The sequence below is a fragment of the Takifugu rubripes genome, chromosome 6 (genome assembly GCF_901000725.2).
Source record: "Takifugu rubripes chromosome 6, fTakRub1.2, whole genome shotgun sequence".
NCBI classification, from domain to species: Eukaryota; Metazoa; Chordata; class Actinopteri; order Tetraodontiformes; family Tetraodontidae; genus Takifugu; species Takifugu rubripes.
Genome location: NC_042290.1, coordinates 1,779,514 through 1,797,590, shown reverse-complemented (window position 1 = coordinate 1,797,590; position 18,077 = coordinate 1,779,514). Strand labels below are relative to the sequence as shown.

Sequence of the window (18,077 nt, the reverse complement as noted above, 5' to 3'; positions counted from 1 at the left end):
CATAAAATCGTGAATGAACTTTATGTTAAAAAAAATAGTAATGTTGAGAAAAAGCTTTATTATTAGAAATGTGTCCAAACAATCAAAGTTTACAAACCTATAAAATAAAGCACATGCGATCATCATTGTAAAGCAAAAGTTTGACAGGAGAACATTTGTGTCAGCAGCACAGAGCAGACACTGAAAAGGTAGTCTATATTGTTCTGTTTATAAAAGATCACATAATCTTCATGAGCAACAGAGTAGTTGAATCACATTCAGGCTCTTCTGAAGGAGAGCTGTCATACCTCCTGTCTGCAGGACATCTGACAGGCGTCAGTCCAACACGTGGTTAGAGGACATTTGGCCCGATCCAGAGAAAAAAGTCCATTTTCTTCAAACACAAAGACAGCAGCAGCATGACGGGTCATGGGAACCAGCGATACCCTGGAAACAGGCTGCACTGTGGCTTTTTTATTTGGTCTCAGTCAAATCAGGATCAAATGACCACGGCTGTATGTAGCATAAGTATGCGTTGCCCTTTATGAGCTGACATCATTAACAGAAGCAGTAGAGTTTACAGGGTGGGCTACAGCGGCGCAAGGAGAAGGGGAAACCTTCTGGATTCTAGCTGTTTTAAATCAAATCAGTCACAACAGGCGGCCGGCCGTTGAAGTGCAGTTGTTGCAGAAATAAAAAGCAGGAAAACCTCAAATATCAACACAGGCTAGCATCAACCATCAGCGCCGATAGTGCTGATGAGCTCATCACAGCATTTTCTTTTCTATTCACACAAACAGCTTTACCAAAACTAATGACAATATCCACACATCTGTCTACAAACCAATCCACAAAACTCTTCTAGCAACAGTTCCTAAAGGCAAGGATGATTTAGACATTGTCTTTGGCGTGCTCATACATGAAGCTAACCTATACAATGTGACTTTAGAAGAGGACCACGTCTGGCCTGCTACTTTTGCACCTTTTACAAAAACAACCTTTAAAACTTAAGATTTTAAATCTCAGAACAAAAGCACACACGAGTGTCTGCTTCACCGTTTGGCATCTCACAGCAGATTTTTCTCAGTGAAACTAAAAAAGCAGTTGAATGGTACGAGCATGAAGGTCACTCTCTTCTCCAGGCCTACTTTCTGTTTTCCTGGATATGTGGACAGCAATACGCAGTGATGCAACCTGCTACAGAGGCTGGGCTGGTAGCCTGGAGAGAGAACAGGGTCGTCCTGAGCTAATGTGGCATCAGCAAAGGTTTTAGAAAATGGAAACAACGATTGGAAAATTTCAGAAACTGCAGTTAGAGAATGGGTAGAACTGGTGGACTACAGTTACCAGCAGCTCAATCAGGAGTAATCAGCCTGCTGACCTGACCGAGGAGCCTTAACTGAGCAACGTCTTCTCAACTTTGGGGTGATGAATGCAGTGTTTCACCTTCATATTAACTCACGACCAACAGTGCAACAGCAAATTCAGTAGAAATGCAAAGCAAGCAGAGATCATTTGGGATGAAACATCGTTGCTAAGGAGCGCTCTTCTCTGCCGTGGGAGTGCTGCGCCACAGACACGTCGGCTGTGGTTTGAGAGGCTTTGAGTGCGGGCGTGTGTCCACGCCACAGTTCAGCATCCGTCTGTGGACAGGACGCTTTGCTCACGTCCACTCTGGCTTTATTGAAGACCAGGCCTGGGGGCAGCCAGCTCTCTGCCCGCTGAGTCCACTCCTGAATGTTGGTGTTTTGCACGGACAGAGTACACTGAGAGGCCTGCAGGAACTCTGAATAGTTCTTACTGCTCTGGCTTCCTGCACACTCGTACTCGGGGTCAACAGCTTCTGTTTTGATTGGGAACGTTCTGGCTTTGATCCGGAGTTTATGGGGCAAAGCCGTGGAACCCACATCTGGCACCTTGTGTGTGGACACGATGACACTTGTGGGGTCACCTATTAGGGGCGTCAACCCTTTGGGAACCTGCTGCTCATCCTCCCCATCGGAGGACTTGCCTACAGCGCCATCATCTGAGCTGCGGGGGGAGTTGTTGGACACGGCGAAGGGTAAATGCTTGGAGTAGACAGCAGACATGGGGCTGACCATGTAGCCTGTGTACAGGTCGTAGGGACTATTCCCGTCCTCTGCTGGTTCCTGCTTGATGTCTGCAGCTGTGCGGCTGCTGTGATCCCCCTCTGGTTTCCTGCCTGCGTTGGAGATGTGAGGAGAATGCTTGATGACTGATATGAAGCTGTTGCTGCTGTGGAGGTGAGGACGCTCCGCATCTCTGCTGGAACTCTGGCCGTCCGTGGGGACAAACTCCTGATACATGTGGATGGGGTTAGAGCTGGAAAACTTCTGGATCTCCTGGGCATATGTTGCCGAGCTTACCAGGCCAAACTTGAGCTTTAGGGACAGCAGCTCAGCTTTCAGTGAGGCGTTTTCCTCACCCAGGGCCATCAGCTTGTTCTCCAGCACGAGGTCATTGATGCGTCGCTTCTCTCTGGAGCGTTTGGCTGCCTCGTTGTTCTTGCGACGCCTCTCCCAGTAGACCGTGTCCTTCTTCTCCTCTGGGATGAACTCTCTTTTCCTACGACACCTCGTTTTGCCCTTGAAGGGTATAGCAGAGACTCTATGGCCTCTTAACTCTGAATCAGGTCCTTGTAAGGCCACAGCCAGAACAAGGGCATCTTCTCCATTGTAGGACCCACTGGAGTCCACCTCTTGTTTGATTGATTGCATATTATCACAGCAGTAGGCTGACAGGTCTTTAATGCTGCAACAGGGTGGCGAGTGAGACACGGAAGGCAGTTCTACAGATGAGGAACTCTGAAAAAACACAAATATATGTAGATCAGATTGGAACACAAACCTCTCCAATGACATCACATCTTCCAAAATCAACTTCTTTAAAGTCCACTTTTAGTTGTGGATAAAACCCTTGGATTCCATTTCTTTGTTAAATGACTTGTTTTGATATTAGATGTGGAAAAAGCTCATTCCTCCTTTAATAACCTTCATCTTAAGAGGTCTGTTGCTCTTTTATTCAACAGTCTCCTCTCAGCATTGGTGACCGAGCCCAGGCTGCTGTAGAACCAGATCCTCCACATTACCGTAGAGGATACCACAACATAGTCCTGCTCCTACCTCCACAGCTACCTGGTTGTAATAAACAAAGTAATTACCCTATGCATGGCTAGTTGGGGCAGTTTATTGAAGGTGCCACGTGGTGGCTCCAGTAGTCCAGAATACTGCTGATTTTGTCCTCTGCTGAAGACGATGTTAGAAGTCTTCAGCTTGGTGGGTGGAGCTGCCGTGGGCAGGAGGTGCGCTACAGCCGCCACGCTAACCAACAGTGGTAAAACAGGGAAAACACACGGATGGCGCAGCAGCAGACTGGGGTGCCTCTAAAGCGGCTTTACTCACAGACTGCTGCCTTGCTCAGTGACAGGAGTGGAGCGGATCATTGTTACCTTCCACACCCAGTAAAGCAGTCCACTGAAGACCGATGTCAGTCCCACATGATGCCTTTAATGACACTGGTAGCACCGTTAGTTCTGATGGACACAGTAGTGGTCCTGGGTTCTACTCTACAGTCCTCAGAAAGGGTGAAACATTCTGCTGCTCCGTGTGTTTCTACACTGTTTAGGCGTAATTTTGGCTTCAGAGCTTGTGGGTTTTATTTTTAAATATTCAGAAACAAATGTAATGTTTCAGGGACCAACATTCAGCCACATGTTCTGAACAACCTCTGGATAAGGGCCACCCTGAGAATCAGGACCACGTCCCCGAGAAGCAAAGGGATTCTTTAACTTGCTGATTGCATAGAGTCTTGTGGACAGAGGTCAGCGGGGTCACCAGCAGTCGGCGCTCTACCTCAGTTCACGTTTAACCATGGAGATCTGAGTTGGGGTCCGTGGGGCTTCAGCCGGGACCTTGGACCCACCCTGCGTTCATGTCTTAGCGACTGACCTTTTAGCAATCTCTGTTTGTTCCAGATGACCTGCAGCTCTGACAGCATATTGTGTCGGTGTGCACGAGGAGAAGAGTTCATGTTTGGTGAGCTCCAGTAGGTCGGATGTGATTGTGAAGGATGACAGATGACTTTTTCTGCTCTAGCAAAACCAAGTTGGTTGTACGAAACAAGACGACCAAACAGAGACCAAATATAACCTGTTACAAACCTCTGAGTGAACGGCCAGCCTTGCCAATTATACTTACTGTGATATACATATACTGTACTGTTATATTGTAATAGCATGTATTAACTGTGTTATAAGGTTCTTTCCTCATTTGTTGCTCTACATTAAAAAAAAATGCTGTAGAAGCAACAACAATGGTGTTACTGTTAAGAGTGTAATCACCTGATTTTATACTGGTGCTTCATTTAAGCACCAGTATGAAGCTTTTTTTAGCACTTCATCTCTTATGGGAACTTCTCTTTTATTGGTTATTACAGAAAACAATAAGAACATAATAGGAGAAGTGACTAAAAGAGAACCGCAGCTCTTTGGTCATTATTTTATTGAAAACACAACAATGATTTCCTAAGAGGCAACAAGCCTTCAGGGCTAAATTTGGCAGATCTGACAAACATAGACATGAGTGACCCACTCAGGTTATAATGGGGGGGCGGGGGAGGACCGGAGGACCGGGTCCATCTCAAAGATCGGGAGTGTTTTTAGCTTCCTTCGACATGAAACGTGAGATCAGCTGTAAAATCTGAATCTGCATGCTTCAACCGTCGGGGTCGTTCAAGTTGCCCCTCGGCCCGCCTGCATGTCCGGGGGGGTCGTGGAGCTTCTGCTGCTGATGGAAACGCGCAGATCGAAGCGAACATGTTGTGTTTTTAACACGACATGGCCTTTGCTGGGCGATGACGTCACGGCCCACACATGACACCGAGCGTGGGCTCCGTCTACGCCCTGAAACGGCACCGAATCCTTCGAATCGGGCACAAGCAGGGGAATCTAACAACAACCCTGCTGCTGTCGACGTGTCGGCCGACAGACCCTGAATAAAGTCCGGAGCGGAGCGGCCATTGTGCTGCGTTCAGGTGTGCGCGACTACAGCGTTACTTCAGGCTTTGTTAGCCGACTGTGTCCAGGCTGGTTCCTGGCTGGAACACAGGCGAATGTTGTTCTGGTCTCCGTCAGACTTCAGAGGAAACAAAGTCTCACTTCACACAACCTGCAGCCTCACACAAGCGATCACTCCAGCCTCACTCTCTGGGTTCCACCGGATTAAATGCAATCAGAATCTGGTGAAACCCGATTTTACGCTGCGATATTAATAGTAAACAGATTGGAAAGTGTGCGAATGATCAGAGCCGCGGTGTGTGCGGTACCTCCGGCTTTGTCCTCCAGGCTGTCGCGCAGCTCCGGGGAAGTCATCGTCCATGTCGCCGAGTTTCGGGCTCCGCTCCTCTGACTCAGGATCTGTGTTAGTAGGTCACTGCTCCTCTGTATTGGAAGGAGCAGAATAACTGACAGCAGCTGCTGCCAATCCCACTGCAGCAGCTTTGTCATCAGCCTTTGGATCATTTTCTCCCTGATTTCAAACACTTCCGTGACGTCGACGGCCGTGGTGCGTTTACGTGCACCTCATTTCATTTGATTTTCAAAACAGATCATTTTACAGATCTACCTGGGATCTGCTGGAGCTTCCTCTGATATGGACACGCTGCTCAACCGTAAATGTATGAACTAACCAGGAATATAGAGAGGAGGCACTTAATAACAACTTTATGAAGATTTGACTCTAAATGTGCAAACTCCATGTTTTTTTCTATTGACGCACCACATTTGAGGTTTTACAAACTTTTTAAAAAGTGCTGCTGTTAGTTGTGCGCTGGGGCAGATGTGTCTCCTGAACAATGACTGAAGCTACAAACCAGTTTGCAAAGGCCAGCGAACCACTGACCTCTGCAATGCTTTTTTAACCCACCGATGAACAGATTACATTTTCATTCATAACTAAGGTGACAGGAACAGTTTCAGGAACATGTTTTATTGCGGTCCATTGATGATGCCGATCCCCATCTTTTATTTAATAAAAATATTAAAACAAATAACCATGACTACATCAGGGAATTAGCAGCACAGCAGGAGGCTAACTAAAGTTAGCTGCATTCAGGTACCTCTATAGTTCTGTTGAAACAGACCACTCTGGTTGAAACCGTGGACGAAATATGGAAAACAGTCTTCAGTTTTGGTGACCCACTCAAAAAACAGCTGAAAGTAAGAACACAACAAACCCACCAAAGAACCAAATGAGCTGATTTTCTTGTCTTTTTCAGGAGTCTCCCTGCAGCCGGTGGCTTCATGTCTACGGTTCAGCTGGATGGTTTTTTAGAGGGTATCATCAGATCTTCTTAGTCTGGGTAAACTTCAGTATTTGTGTAATTCTGCTATTTTACATCCCAACAACCACACAAAGGAAGTCTGAACCATAGAAGATGGAGGAATTTCAGCCTCCTGTCCTGCTGGCCTGTGTTGTGTTAAGTTTATGGGTGTTTCCAGTCAGCTGACACTTCCAGTATCTGGGGGTTTGTCTCAGTCATCTTCTCTCCCACACCTGTCACCAGGTGGCTCTGCTCCTAACAAGCACGGCAGGTCTACAGCGTGTCTCTGAAGCTGCCGTCTCTGGCGATGCTGCTGTACACCTGCTTGTACACCTTCAACACCTCCAGAGCGGACGGGCGGCGTTCAGGGTCCCTGTTCTTACACTGCTCATAAATGCTGAACAAATGGAAGTGGACCAAATCCCCTCCTGGGACTCGTCCAATCAGGAAACGTGTGACATCAGGGATCTTCCAGATATCCGTCCTCTCGTCGTATTCCGGCATCAGGTCATCTGAAAAGGCAACGCCTTGGTTATGATGGGGCCACAGCTGTTCTGGGGCCACAAAGTCCCCAGTGAGCTCTCGGTGGCCACACTTGGCCAACAGGCCTCTGGAGGGATCCACCTCTGGGAGGGCCTCTAGGTCGTTAACCACGAGATGAAAGTCGCTGGTGAGCAGGAACTGAGACAGAGTCTTCTCCAGACTGTTGGAATCACACATGACCCGACGACCAACAGGACTGTTGTGGAGGAAATGCAGGATGGAAACATAATCCACAGCCAGCAGCAGCCGTACCTGCCAGGTGTTCTGCTGCCGGTACCGCTCCTGTGCAAGAACACGTTCCAGGTTGAGCAGTGACCTAAATGGGTGGAACTCTGTGACCAGAGTGTTGTCTTCAAGGCAAAAGCCCACCAGCTGGACCACCAGGGGCCCCTGGAGGGCCTGTAACATTGATAACCCGTGGATGAAATCATCCAGGTACTCCAGAGACATGAGTGTGGACAGAGCCACCTTCTGACCTCTCCACTCTGCCAGGTAGACCTGCATGACACAGTTGTAAAAACAAACAGGTGTAAATGATATAAAACTACTATTGTCTACTATGACTATTATAAATCAGTATAATAACTTTCACATGAAACCTGCTAAAAACAGACCCCAATAACAGCAATGTGTGAGCATAAACCAGCAGCTCAGCATTAGAGACCATATCCGTCCAGGCTCCGCCTACCTGCTTCATGGCACCTTGACCAATCAGCTTCAGTTGACGCACTTGGCTGCGGATGTGTGCACAGCTCAGCCAGGGGCTGCATTCCTTCATGGTGGTGGTTTTAAAGTGGCGGGCTTCACAGCCAGCTGCAGCGGCTGGCGGCTGGTGGCCGGGCTGCTGTAGGCGCTCCAGGTACAGGTAGAACAGCACATTGGTGGTGAGCAAAGCAGCCAGGCTCAGCAGTACCACCACAAGTCCGTGGAACACAGAAACCATCTGAGCCAACCTGCAATAGACCAGAGTGACGCAGGGGCCGATCAGGATGAAGGATAAAATCACCGCTAAGCAACAGATAAAAAGCTCACAATGCCAGTTAGCAGCAGCGGCCATCTCTGATGACCTTTGATGGACCTTCCTTGTATGAGGTCTTAATGTACTCACAGTATGGCACAACGATCCATCTTAGTTGTGTTCACACCCTGTATGGGTTTATGTTCTGTACCAAATAACAATCTGAGACCAGGAGAACGTGGCCAGAACCAAATCTGACTAAAGCTGTTTGAGATTAAGGTCTCGTTGGGTAACAGCCAGAATCCAACATGGTTTCAAGTTCCAGACTGGAAACATCTCTCCTCACCTGACACTGTAAAGAATGAAATCCATTTTTATTGTACCGAACCTCCAAATGCTCAGAGGCCTGACTGTGGTGACATTAATGATCGTGCGTGTCTCCTCTTCATGTGTCTGGTGTAACATTGTTAGAAACAGTCCTTTCTTCTGTGTGAGGTAACTAAAGTCTACTGCTTCTCGCCTCTGAACGGACGGAAATAAGATGTGACACAGACTAGGACCAGGTTTAACGTGTTTACTCTGACCGGGTCAAAGGAACAGAACCAGATCTGACATGGTCAGAGTGACCCGAACTGGGGCAGATACAACCTGGTTATAACCTAGTTTTCAGCAGAATGACTGTCGAAGTCGGAGTTTAAATGTTCTACAGAGAGATTTTATTCCTTCCTTATCGGGCGTGTAACGTTTGTTGAGTACTTGACATACCTTTGGCCTCATGTACCCCCGCCCTGTCTACCGTCGACATACATGATGATACACAAGCTTGTTGTTGTTGTTGTTGTTGCTGCTGCTGCTGCTCATCGTCATCATCGTCATTATCATCTTTTTCTTCTTCTGTCGCCACTTCTTCTTTGCTTTTATATGGTGTAGAACTATAGTAGCTCTTTACCGCCACCCCGTGGTCTGTGTTGATAACTGCAGCAGTTTAATATGATTTACAAAACACGCGTATATATGTTAAATTCCTTTGCTTACAAATTCCAAAATGTAGCTGGATTTATCGGGCATGTTCGTCATAATTAAACTTGATTCCCTCACGCATATCTTAAGTTTCATTCTTTCCTTTACACACCTCTTACATTTCATGATGTGCTATAGTTTCTCCTCTGCATCTATCACATTTCCCATCTTGACGAATCCTCTTCCCTTCTTCAGTGCTTTAGCTGCTGTTCTGCCCAGAGTTGTTTAACTGAATGGAGTGTTTGACTTTATACCTTGTATGTCATATTTCTCTGTGAGTTTATTTGCTTGAACTCCAACATGAGCTGGATCCAAATAAATTTAACATGTAGTCTTAATGACCTAATTATTTTTAATAATATTTCCCATAGAAGAGGCTAGTTCCCACTGAGTGACCAGTTTGTAAACTTGTTAATGCTGAAAGAAAATCTGCACACATGATTACCCTTACTGGTTTGACTTCCTCTACCCACTGTAAAGCTAGTATTATTAGTCTGTTAGTCTGCTGATGAAACCAAAAGGTCAAGGTCTTGTTTTATTTCAAATTCTGGAAAAGCAAATACCCACTAGTGCACTTCAGCCCTTTTCTGACAGGATATAGATTGGCTAACACCAATGTCGGTATATGTGTTTATTTCATGAAAGGTAGACAAACAAATAAAAAACAAACAAGTAAATCTATCAAGTAAAACATGTCTTGACAATTTTCCTGGGATCTGAGGACCAGACTAATAACTGAAGTTTGTGGTGCATCATTTTCAAATCAACCAATGAGAAAAAGTCCACTTCAGCAGAATTTGATTGATTTATATATTCCATTCACAAAGTTTCTCCAGAGAAGATAAAATGGGTTATTTCATGGTTTCATAACAGGTACCGCTGGTTTAATTTTGTGGATAATTGTTCCGCCACTAAACAACATTCCTCCAGCACAACCAGGATATTTTAATACTTCATCAATGAGTCGGAGTGTGTAGAGGGGGATGGGCAGGAGGGGTAAGAGGAATGTCGAGAGGGTAGTAATGCAGAGCCAATATTACTGCAGGTGCTTGTCTTGTTTTCTCTAGTCTTACTGCTCCTGGATACGGTCAATCAAGACCTGAAGGTCCAGTGGTTCAGAGCTCCATATTAGCACATCTGAAGGTGCTCCTGGGCCCATTGACTTCTGTTCTAATACCATCGATACCTTCACCCATGGACAGATAATACAATAACTCCTATACCTTTAATTACAATGCACAGATTTGTTTCTGATGTTAATGTCGATGATCTCTGTATATGTGGCATCTACTACACACCTGCCCATCCCAGGTAGAGAGATCCCTCATCTTTGGCTTTCTTTCTGGTTTCTTCCTTTTTCCTTAAAAGGTTTTTAAAGTTTTTCCTGACCTGGTTTGCAGGTCAGGACAGAGGGGATCACAACTGTGCAGCTTGTGAAGGCCTCTCTGTTAGGATGCGTAATGATTTGTGTTGTCTTCTGGTGCTTGTGTTTTTTCTTTTTTCCCTGTTGGTTGCAGGTGAACAGGGCTAACCCACTTTCTGTTCGGTCCTTTTCTATCGCCTGCAGCGCATCTCAGCCTAATCAATAACGGAATAATAAAAAAAGCAGTATTTCAGACCGGATTCTTCACCCACCTCTCATCAGATCTTTGTAGTCCACCCCGTAGCAACACTTGGCTCCAGCCTAAATTCAAAGAACATTTCCTGCTTTGATGCTGTCCACCCCAACCCCCGCTTCAGCTTCCTGCAGCTACAGTCTTGTGCCTTTAGTTTTTTAGGTTTTAAATTAAGATTTACCTCCTCCGTTCTACAGTATTAGATCTATAAAATGATCTGTGAGGATGTTGACAGACCACTAATATTCTTAATAGCTTCTCTTTTTCCTCTTTCCTGTGTTTTCATAAGTTGTTTTGTCCAGGAGGTAAAGCACACATCCCAACTTCCCATCTGGTGTGGAGACCAGTAAAATATAGTCCTTGAGTCTGCCTGACCCAGCGACAGCAAGGCTTGAGTCTTTCTCAATGATAGGCCACAGGTATAAAGCATGAAAGCACAAACCCTACAATGTGCTACAAAAGCTGAAACCTGGGAGCACTGCCCCCCTCTTCCCACTGACACCTTTACATTTGGGTAGCCTCCAAATTAAATAATCAAATCAAAAATGGACTTTGAAAGTAGAGCGGCTTTGGAACATACAGAATTTAAGTGAGTGCATTTGTTGATTCTGGAGCTAAAGCCGTGTTTGCGGAGCTAATGTGGCAACTTTTGTCTGGTATGAATATGAACAAACAGAGAGAGCTGCTGTGACTGATGCAGAAACAACATTGCAGCTCAAAGCATGACTGAACTAGCCAGGAAAAGATGTCACCTATCCAGTAGTGGAAAAAAGATAACATTGCTTGAAAGATTTATAAAATTTGACATTTTCACAGTCGAAATCTCATATTGCTTGAATGTAGACATCAAAATAATTTTCAACTGAATACCTTTTACTGACAAAAGCTGCGTAACCTCTTCTGTTAATGAACGTTAATCCTAATTGGCCTGTGGCTCAGACTGAAGTTTCAGCCCTTCTTGGTAGTTAGGATTAGTCAAACAACCGTCTGTATGAAACAACCAGTGAGTCTGTGGCAACTGCATGGGACCTGCATGAAGAGACCTGCCTGGAAGTAAGGCAGCCAAGCAAGGTCACACCTGGACAACATGCAGTATTTACCAGCAGGTATGAGAAACCAGGCAACTGCTCTGGAGCCCTGAGACACTCTGTTTGACCAGCTGCTGTTTAAATCTCACTGACTGACAAGCAGCCACCACAACGATGACATCACAACGGTTTTCATCAATATAACACCAATAGGCATCAATATTTCCCCTCCTTGAACCACCACCACTGTGGTGCAGGGGTTTGTGTGGCTGGATGCTCCAATAATATAATGTTAACAAGATTGCACTTTCATTTTGCAGTTAAATTCTCCGACATTTACATTGCATTTTAAACACAGAAAACTTTACATGTTGTCTGATCTCGGGTGTGAGGGTCCCATTTCTGTGGTCCTGAAACTGCACCCTGAAAGCCTGCAGCTGGACACTTCTTGAACATTTCTAGGAGCTATGTTGTTGGGGGCCATTATGCCCCTGGTAAGGTCTCCCGTAGGAAACAGGTTTTGGGTGATGGGCCAGACTAAAGGTGGTTTATAAACTCACCATGGAAAATAAAAAAAATGAAGGATGAGGGTCCAACTTCCATGTCTGGCATCAGGCAGGTCTTTCACTCATACCTCTGGCAGAGCTTTTCCTGGATTTTGAGGAAGGATCAGGGCATTGAGTCAGAGTATACCACATTCTATGTCTCCATTGCTGATATAGCAGTTAAGAGCTGTGAATGCAATTTCTCTGGTGCCTGTATTGGCGGCAACCCCTGAAGACTGTGGTGGAGACCGTTAAAATGAAGGAGTCGTTTAGGAACATATTGGCCTGTGGAACTCTAGACAGAGTTGATGGGCACAAGCAGACCAAGCAACAGCAGTTCAGGTGGTCCTGGAGGCAAAACCTCAAGTCTGGGAGGATTTCGTTGAGGATATGGAGAAGACTATCAGTTGGCCTTGGAAATGTTTTGGCAAACCATCCACTGCCTCAGGAGGGGGAAAACACTGCTTTGTCAATGCTGATTATAGTGCGGGCGTGGAAATGTGACCTCAACTCGGGATTTTCTTGGATGGTGAAAGGAATATATCAAGGAGCTCTTTAATCCCACCAACCTGCCTGGAGAAGCTAACTAGGCTTGATGCTGACAAGGTTCTGGTGAAAATATTTTATTGTGCCTACATTTAGTCTGTCACTTTTATCTTTCACTATTATCTGTTGGTTTGGTCATTTTTGGATCAGGGATAAAAAATTCCCTTGGAAGAATTTGAAAAGTAGCCTATGAGGTAGCTTAAGCTCTCCACCTCATCTGACGACGCCAACAGACCACATCATCTGCAAAGAGCAGAGACCCGATCCTGAGGTCACCAAACTGGACCAACTCTCACTGGAAACGAGTTCAACTTACTGCCAGCAATGCGGACCAAACTCTGACACCGATCGTAGAGGGAGCGGACGGCCCGTATCAGGGGGCCCGGCACCCCATACTCTCAGAGAACCCCCCACAGGACCCCCTGAGGATCCTGTGGGAGTGTGCCTATGGCCCAAACAGCAGTTCAGCGTATCCACCCTTTTTGGAGTCCTTAGAGGGAGTGCTGTAGAGTGCTCCTTCTGGGGGCTCCCTTGTCCTCCTGGGTGACTTCAATGCTCACGTTGGCAGCGACAGTGTGACCTGGAGAGCTGTGATTGAGAAGAACGGCTCTCCTGATCTGAACCTGAGTGGTGTTTTGTTATTGGACTGTGCTAGTCTCAGATTGTCCATAACAATCCAGTCCATAACAAACATCTTGTTCAGACATAAAGGCGTCCACATGTGCACTTGGCACCAGGACGCCTTAGGCCGCAGATCGATGATCGACTTTGTGGTTGTGTCATCGGATTTGCGGCTGCATGTTCTGGACACTCGGGTGAAGAGAGGGGCGGAGCTGTCAACTGATCACCACCTGGTGAGGATTTTTTCCTGATTGGCCTAATCAAATCTTGAACTCAGCATGTATCGGGGTGGCTGCAGCCAAGTGTGAACTGGCTGGATTGAGAATCAGCACCTCCAGGTCTGAGTCCATGGTTCTTGACTGAAAAAGGGCGGCTTGTCCTCTCATGGTGGAGAAAGGTCTTGCCTCAAGTGAAGGAGTTCAAGTATCTCAAGTACTTGTTCATGAGTGATGGAATGATGGAGTGTGAGATTGAAAGGAGGAGTGTTGCAGCCAGGCCTCTGCAGTTCTGGGGTCAGTGAACCAGACCATTGGGGTGATGAAAGAGCTAAGAGTGATCTCGATTTACAGGTCATTCCATTATCCCATTCTCATCTACAGTCAAGAAGTTTGGGATGGAACCAAACGGGCAAGACTGTGGATATGAATGGTTGAAATGAGTTTCATATGCATTGTGACTGGGTGTTCCCTTAGACTAGACTAGAGAGAGGGTGTTACCAACGGTGGTTAGAATAATATACTCTTGCTGTTTCCACTGCGCTTTTCAACCCCAACCCCAAGTTTCGCTCTTTTAACAATACAATTTTTTTCATTCACCTGCATGAATTAATGAACCGTTGTCACTTCAGTCTGGCGATAAACGCATTTCCGGGAAGGAATGTATTTTAAGAGATATAATTTTCCAGGACAGCAGGTGGCGGTATATCGCGTAAATCGGCGTCTGACCAATGAGAGAAGAAGAAGGCGAGGGGGTGGGGCGAGAGAAGAAGTCGTTGTTGATGATCCGGGACGCTTCACGGTTATTTTTTCCCCGCAACAGGGAGATTTTGAAGACAGATCCCAGGTAATTAAAAAAAAAATTAATCTGCGTGAAATGTGTTTAAATAATCTCGATTTAGATTGAGTCGCTAACACTACTGCCAAACTTTGACGCACTGTTTCCGTCTCGGATGTCTCCTTTGATTTATACATAACTGCGTGTTTCCCGTTAGTAAATGGCTGATTAGGGAAATGTCTAAGACGTGTGTTTAGAACAGCAAGTGAGAATATACGGGATATACACACACACATGCAAATATATACACATACATATATACATAAATACATACACACACACACACACACACCTATATATACATATACATACACACACACACACACACACACACACACACACACACACACACACACACACAAATCAATCTGACAAATTATGGCAAATCCATATGAATTTGTGACAGCTCTGATTGATTATAGCACATGACAGGTGAGGTGTGTTTAAAAGACCCAGCTCTTTTGGATTCATATATTTTTGGTTGTATGTGCTTCTTCATGCATTGCTGCTTTAATGGCTGAACCGTATGCTCTGCTACAGCATGAACAATGAGGTTGGACGCGGAGCCGTCAGCCTCGGTGCTGTGGTGAGGACGTGCTGCGGCTCAGGAGCCTGTTTCCATAGTTCCCTGTATCCTGGCTGATCACAGCTCACTCCCACCTTCTTGTTGATGACTCACTGCTGCTCTCTCCCACTCTGATGGTTGACAGCAGCTTCAGGACTTTTATAATCAGAGCTGCTATAGCTTCTGTGTCTTTATACAGAAGGCACATATATGTTGCCATGGTTACACAGCAGGTTTGGGTGGAGTCTGCACCAGTCTACATGCTAATCCCATCACAGTATTCATCATGTTTGGACTCATCACAATTGAGCCAGATATTGCGCGATTGTGTTGTGTAATAGTTTGGGTGCAATTCAGTTATTACATTGTTTGTCTCTAATAGCCCTAATTTAAAAGTAGTATCAGCAGTTTTCTTTTGTAACGTAATTATTCATCGTACATGAGATATTTGCTCACACACTCTAGCAGCTTGTTTCATGAGGAGACAGTTAAAAACTGGTCACTGCGGCCACCTACTCTCCAGAAAGGCTGGGTGATACATTCACAGTTCTGACATGTCTGAAGCTCTGGGACCATGCTGGTAACACATCCCTACACACACACACACACACACTTGTGGGTCCAGACTCCTGTCAGAGATCCTTTTACACATGAGAGGCGACTCTGCCTGAATCAGAAGAAGCTACATGTCAGCATGGATGTGAAGGCAGGAGTGAGATTTACACACCAGTGGTGACAGGAGACGTGGGGACGTTCCAGTCTTCATCAAACATGCTTCTCTCGCTCCACTTTGCTCTGCTTCTGGCCTTTTTCTGTGTACATTGAACAGATATTTAGTGAAAAAATTGAGCTCTGTTTTGTCTCTGGGCTACAGTAGGGCGACAGTCAGTTTGACCTTAGTAGTCCACCGCTATTAGAAATATCGAAGTTCTGCTCTTTTCAAGATAAATGTCCCAGTAGAGGATTAACATACTATAAATGGCTGCACTGGTTAATTGAATCTTAATTTAAATGTGTAAACAATGCTACAAAACTAAAACAATTGTCTGTTTCTGCCCATTTGAACCAGGTGAAAGGTCATTTTTAAAAGCTGCTTATTGTGTTTTTTTCTCCTCAGAACAGAGCTAAAGATTTTTTTACTTGCCTGCAGGACCAGCTGCCAGAAGCTGACATGGTGGACTTCCCTGTATTCAGTGCGGTTGTGTTGACACTCCTCTGCCTCAGCAGCAGCCTTGAGATGCCGTACTCTTCATATGCCTCTAGAAGGTACCCAAGTGCTGGATTCACAAGACTGGGTTTAATAAGCTGGCTACTCTGGAATGTTCTTCTCTACTGTTGGATTTTAAACTATTTTTTCCACTTTCTTGTATCTTTAATGTCGCTGTGGATCCATCGTAGTCTGCATGATTTATGGGACACCATTGCATTAAATGATGATGGTGTCAGCAACAGCGTCCTTCAGTATGTAGACCCTTTGCAGAGAAACACTGCTCAAGAAAAGGAAGGGAACAATGTGTCTCTTATTCTTGATAAGGGATTTTGAATGCTCCTTCATGATCTGTTTGATTTCAGGCCTAATTTTATATTTTATTTACATTTGCAGAAAAAGACAAAGGAAGCAAAACGACCACTGACTGGCCTCTAAATATAGATTTTTTATATTTATATAAATATAAATATCCCTAAAAACATTATTATCAACTTTATTATGATTATTGTTGAAGGTCAATCTTCTCACTCACCTTTCTGGCTCCTTTTTAACACCAGAGGTCAGAAACAAGAATAACTATTTTCTATTTTCTACTTGTTGTGTCCTGAACCTGCACACACTGAATATTGTATACCGTATTTTCACGACTATAAGGCATGTGAGGGTGATGTTTGGTCACCCGCGCTGTTCGTTTACTAGACTCAGATCAACCACACAGACAACAGGAGGCCTTGCAAGGGAGAGCTGAGCAGCAGTTCAAGCTTCCTCTCTCAACTCCGTCCGTCTGCTGCTCGCTCTCCTCTTTTATTTGGTTCACACAACATTGGTATCAAAACAACTTCATGATTCCTTCTCCTCCTATCTCTACGACTTCCTCGTGTCCTTGAACATGATACCTCCCAGTGCTGGGAACATAACAGCTACAATACTTGATTCAAACACTCATACATTCTTTTTGATTAAACATTCTAAATCTACTTACTATACTTACTATAGCATTGAAACGGTAACAACAACAATAATTCTTCTCACAGGCACACCTAAAGCACTGAGATTTTCCTAAAAAACCGACAGTGCGCCTTATAATATGGTGCATCTTATGGTCGTGAAAATACGGTATTCTGATATGTGTATTGTATATATATATACATATATATGCTAATTTATCTTGGATTATTATATATACATTCTTTTTTTATATATTTTCTATTCTTATTTTAATTTTTCTTCTTCTCTGCGTGTTTTTGCTGCTGTCCCCTGTTGTGGGACAAATAAAAGAATCTGAATCTGAACGTGCAGCTTTGAACCATACAGAACAGAACAGACGTATGCACACATGCTTTTCTAGTCGAGTGTGTAAATGTTTGAACAGGGACGCCATCATTGGCTCTTCCACAGTTATAAAATAGAGTGCTGCTGTGTTTTCCCCACTTAAATCTGTCTGCAACTACAAAGCAGACACTTTATCCAGCTTGATGCATTTATCCCTGCAGCTGAGTGTGAAGGAGGCTGAAGTGTCTGACAAAGCTGAGACAGATGGTCAGATATGGAGGATTAACAGTCCAACATCCACCTGTGATTGGATGGTTTTTCTTCTTTTGATGGTGTTAGTTGTCACCATTATGTCAGATGATGATGCTTCCAGGTGTAATCCACTGGTTCTTGTTCTTTTATAAGATCCTGGGAGAATATTTCAAAAGATCCTGGTGATTGTCCATCGGGAATCAGACCAGATCAGGATTTCACTTCATCCAACTTTTCTATGGACATCCGGATGCCCGGGGTGACACCAGCTGAGGTCAGTGCGTTCCTCTGAAACACTTCCCTTCCATCCTTATCCAGTCTTCTCTAATGAGCTCAGTGACACGTGCACATGTGTGTCGTTGTGCCATTAACTGCCTCACACACAGCCTAGTGGTCCTCATGGTAAAAAACAAAATATCTTGTAAACAATGGGATTTATTTTGCTCACATTTGAATGGTTTATTGACAGACAGCTGATGATGTTCTCAATGTTTTCAGTCTGACAACTACCTGTGCATCTCACAGCCTGT

At 45.0% G+C, this 18,077-nt stretch overlaps 3 protein-coding genes across 5 annotated transcripts in view; 1 reads left to right on the top strand and 2 right to left on the bottom strand.

The window, feature by feature from the left end:
• Positions 1 to 38: 38 nt before the first annotated feature.
• On the bottom strand, positions 39 to 5,836 carry nfil3 (nuclear factor, interleukin 3 regulated). Its single transcript, XM_029837426.1, has 2 exons — positions 5,323 to 5,836; positions 39 to 2,804 (listed from the first exon to the last, which is right to left on the bottom strand). Exon 2 carries the CDS (start codon positions 2,715 to 2,717, stop codon positions 1,491 to 1,493), a length of 1,227 nt encoding a protein of 408 aa, XP_029693286.1. The 5' UTR covers positions 2,718 to 2,804; positions 5,323 to 5,836; the 3' UTR covers positions 39 to 1,490.
• Positions 5,837 to 5,968: 132 nt separating this feature from the next.
• Positions 5,969 to 8,775, bottom strand: pomk (protein O-mannose kinase). Of its 3 annotated transcripts, XM_029837429.1 has the most exons (4): positions 8,585 to 8,775; positions 8,166 to 8,171; positions 7,550 to 7,814; positions 5,998 to 7,359 (listed from the first exon to the last, which is right to left on the bottom strand). In XM_029837429.1, the coding sequence occupies exons 3-4, from the start codon at positions 7,802 to 7,804 to the stop codon at positions 6,592 to 6,594; spliced, it is 1,023 nt and encodes a 340-aa protein (XP_029693289.1). In that variant the 5' UTR covers positions 7,805 to 7,814; positions 8,166 to 8,171; positions 8,585 to 8,775; the 3' UTR covers positions 5,998 to 6,591. The 3 variants fall into 3 exon arrangements, with proteins under 3 accessions (XP_029693288.1, XP_029693289.1, XP_029693287.1); XM_029837428.1 differs by lacking the exon at positions 8,166 to 8,171 and having other exon boundaries at positions 5,969 to 7,359; positions 8,585 to 8,767; XM_029837427.1 differs by lacking the exons at positions 8,166 to 8,171; positions 8,585 to 8,775 and adding an exon at positions 7,970 to 8,148.
• A 4,744-nt stretch (positions 8,776 to 13,519) lies between these two features.
• Positions 13,520 to 18,077, top strand: part of pam (peptidylglycine alpha-amidating monooxygenase) — a 19,568-nt gene continuing 15,010 nt past the window's right edge. The window contains exons 1-5 of the mRNA XM_029837562.1: positions 13,520 to 13,707; positions 14,100 to 14,257; positions 15,931 to 16,079; positions 17,701 to 17,821; positions 18,046 to 18,077. The exon at positions 18,046 to 18,077 is cut by the window's right edge and continues 26 nt beyond it. Coding sequence (XP_029693422.1) covers positions 13,638 to 13,707; positions 14,100 to 14,257; positions 15,931 to 16,079; positions 17,701 to 17,821; positions 18,046 to 18,077 — 530 coding nt within the window. The 5' untranslated portion in view covers positions 13,520 to 13,637. The remainder of the gene's footprint in view (positions 13,708 to 14,099; positions 14,258 to 15,930; positions 16,080 to 17,700; positions 17,822 to 18,045) is intronic.